This window comes from Chrysochloris asiatica, unplaced genomic scaffold, assembly GCF_000296735.1.
Source record: "Chrysochloris asiatica unplaced genomic scaffold, ChrAsi1.0 scaffold00169, whole genome shotgun sequence".
In the NCBI taxonomy this organism is placed as follows: domain Eukaryota; kingdom Metazoa; phylum Chordata; class Mammalia; order Afrosoricida; family Chrysochloridae; genus Chrysochloris; species Chrysochloris asiatica.
In genome coordinates, this window is record NW_006408687.1 from 5,760,226 (window position 1) to 5,762,385 (window position 2,160).

Genomic DNA, 2,160 nt, shown 5'->3' on the forward strand with positions numbered 1-2,160 from the left:
CCTAGTCTTGGAAGGGGGTTTGTGTTGAGAGGACCTGGCCACTTGCCTTGATGTTTCCTAGGGAAGCGATTTGTTTGTTCTTGTAGTAACAGCCCATCTGCCTCCATTTTTCCTGCAGATCTTTCTTTCAAGAGGTATCTTTTATTCTTCTAGCTGCTCCAGGCTGGTCTGCTCGTCCCTTCAAGTGGAGCTTTCTCATATCTGGAGATCTGGATGTAGTTCCGGTTTCTACCTATAGTTTTATGTATTGCAAAGGCTCCGCAAGAAGCCTCATTCACTGGGTACGCTGTAGCCCCATTTTAGGTATTCCAATCAGTCATAGGCAGAAGACGGACTTACAAGCCTTCTAGTGTGGTGTTTCTGACTATTCCTTTCTCTCCCTCTCCAGTGTCTACTCTGTGCTGTCCGGTCAGGGAAGCGCTGGAAGTCCCTCTCTAAGATATGGATACTTTTAAATCTAGCTTTTACTATTTGAAATTTTATAGTGAGAACATTCATGAATAATTTAGTTCAAAATAAGTTTTCTGGACAGGATATCTTTTATTAAACTTTCACATAAAAAGAAAAAATAGTACACAGGGCACTAATTACAAGTAACACCACAATTAATTGGGCATCAAACCTCTTCAAAGAATAGGCAAACAAAGTATCATTTTAGTAACATTTTTTCCTGGTCTTTCACTTTCTGTATCCTCTTTTCTTGATTTCTGATCATCGAAGACATTGCTGAAAATGTTGATAAAACAAAGTGAGAATACACACTATGCTCAGGTTTTACATCCCATTAACTGCTTCTTAAAAGCCTAGTTTGTTACTGCAGAATACATACATTTTGAACTTAAGACCTTCTTAAAAATGACAATATATCATACATATTTTTTCAATGTCTGGTGTTATATAACCGATCTCCCCACCAGATCTCAGGGTAAGTCTGTATTCCTCTGGTGGTCTAAAGTATGCACTATGGTTATCATTAGAAGTGTCATTGTAAAGTGCCATTGAGTCAATTTCAACTCATATGACAGACTAGAAATGCTCTGTATGATTTTCTTGGCTGTAAACATTATGGGAGCAGACCGTCAGGTCTTTCTCTGGAATAGCTGCTGGTAGTTTTGAACCACTGAGCTTTCAGTTAACTGCTGAGTGTTTGCCCATTGCATCACTAGGGCTCATTACAGAAGTAATACATGGTGGTAGTTGGTTATGTGCCACGGAGTCGGTTCTGACTCATAGCAACCCTGTACAGGGTTTCTGAGACTGTAAATCTTTACGGGAGCAGAAAGCCTCATCTTTCTCCTGTGGAACAGCTAGCTGCAAGTTTCAAACTGCCGACCTTGAAGTTTGCAGCCCAATTTGTAACCACTATGCTACCTACATAATCATTTGAAATAATACAAGTATTTCAGAAGTCTCATTGGTCTATCTGTTCCCATATGAGGTTGGACCTCCCCCCTCAGAGGTCATTACTGTAAACAGTTTGGTTAATAAATACATTTTTTAGCATATGCATGTTTGTGCATGACACGTGCACAAACACAGCATTTTTTTTCTTTACATAAAAAGAAATGTGTGGTATAAATTGTTCTAGAGCTTGTTTTCCCCCCTCTTAGCTAAGTGCCAATATCTTCCCAGTTCAGCTCATGTTTTGTTATGATGTTACAGTAATTCAGTGAGCATACCAAAATGTGAGTAAATAAATTTTTAAAAGGCTGTTTCCATTTTTTTTTTCTTTATAAACAATGCTGTAGTAAATACTTTACGAAGTATGAGTATTCCGGAACACTTAATTGTGCTCATGAGGAATCTGCACATGGACCAAGAGGCAGTTGTTCCAACAGAACATGGGAACACTGAATGGTTTAAAATTAAGAAAGGTGTGTGGCAGGGTTGTATTCTTTCACCATACTTATTCAACCTGTATGCTGAGTGAATAATCTGAGAAGCTGGGTTATATGAAGAAAAACGTGGAATAAGGATTGGAGGAAGACTCATTAACAACCTGCGATATGCAGATGATACAACCTTGCTTGCTGAAAGTGAAGAGGACTTAAAACATTTAATGATGAAGATCAAAGAGCACAGCCATCAGTATGGATTGTATCTCAATGTAAAGAAAACAAAAATCCTCACCGCCAGACCAATAAACAACATTCTTATCAA

The 2,160-nt window shown here is 38.5% G+C and overlaps 1 protein-coding gene across 1 annotated transcript in view; it reads right to left on the reverse strand.

Moving 5' to 3' along the window:
* Window positions 1-518: 518 nt before the first annotated feature.
* Window positions 519-2,160, reverse strand: part of CCDC158 (coiled-coil domain containing 158) — a 116,570-nt gene continuing 114,928 nt past the window's right edge. The window contains exon 24 of the mRNA XM_006871582.1: window positions 519-726. Coding sequence (XP_006871644.1) covers window positions 650-726 — 77 coding nt within the window. The 3' untranslated portion in view covers window positions 519-649. The remainder of the gene's footprint in view (window positions 727-2,160) is intronic.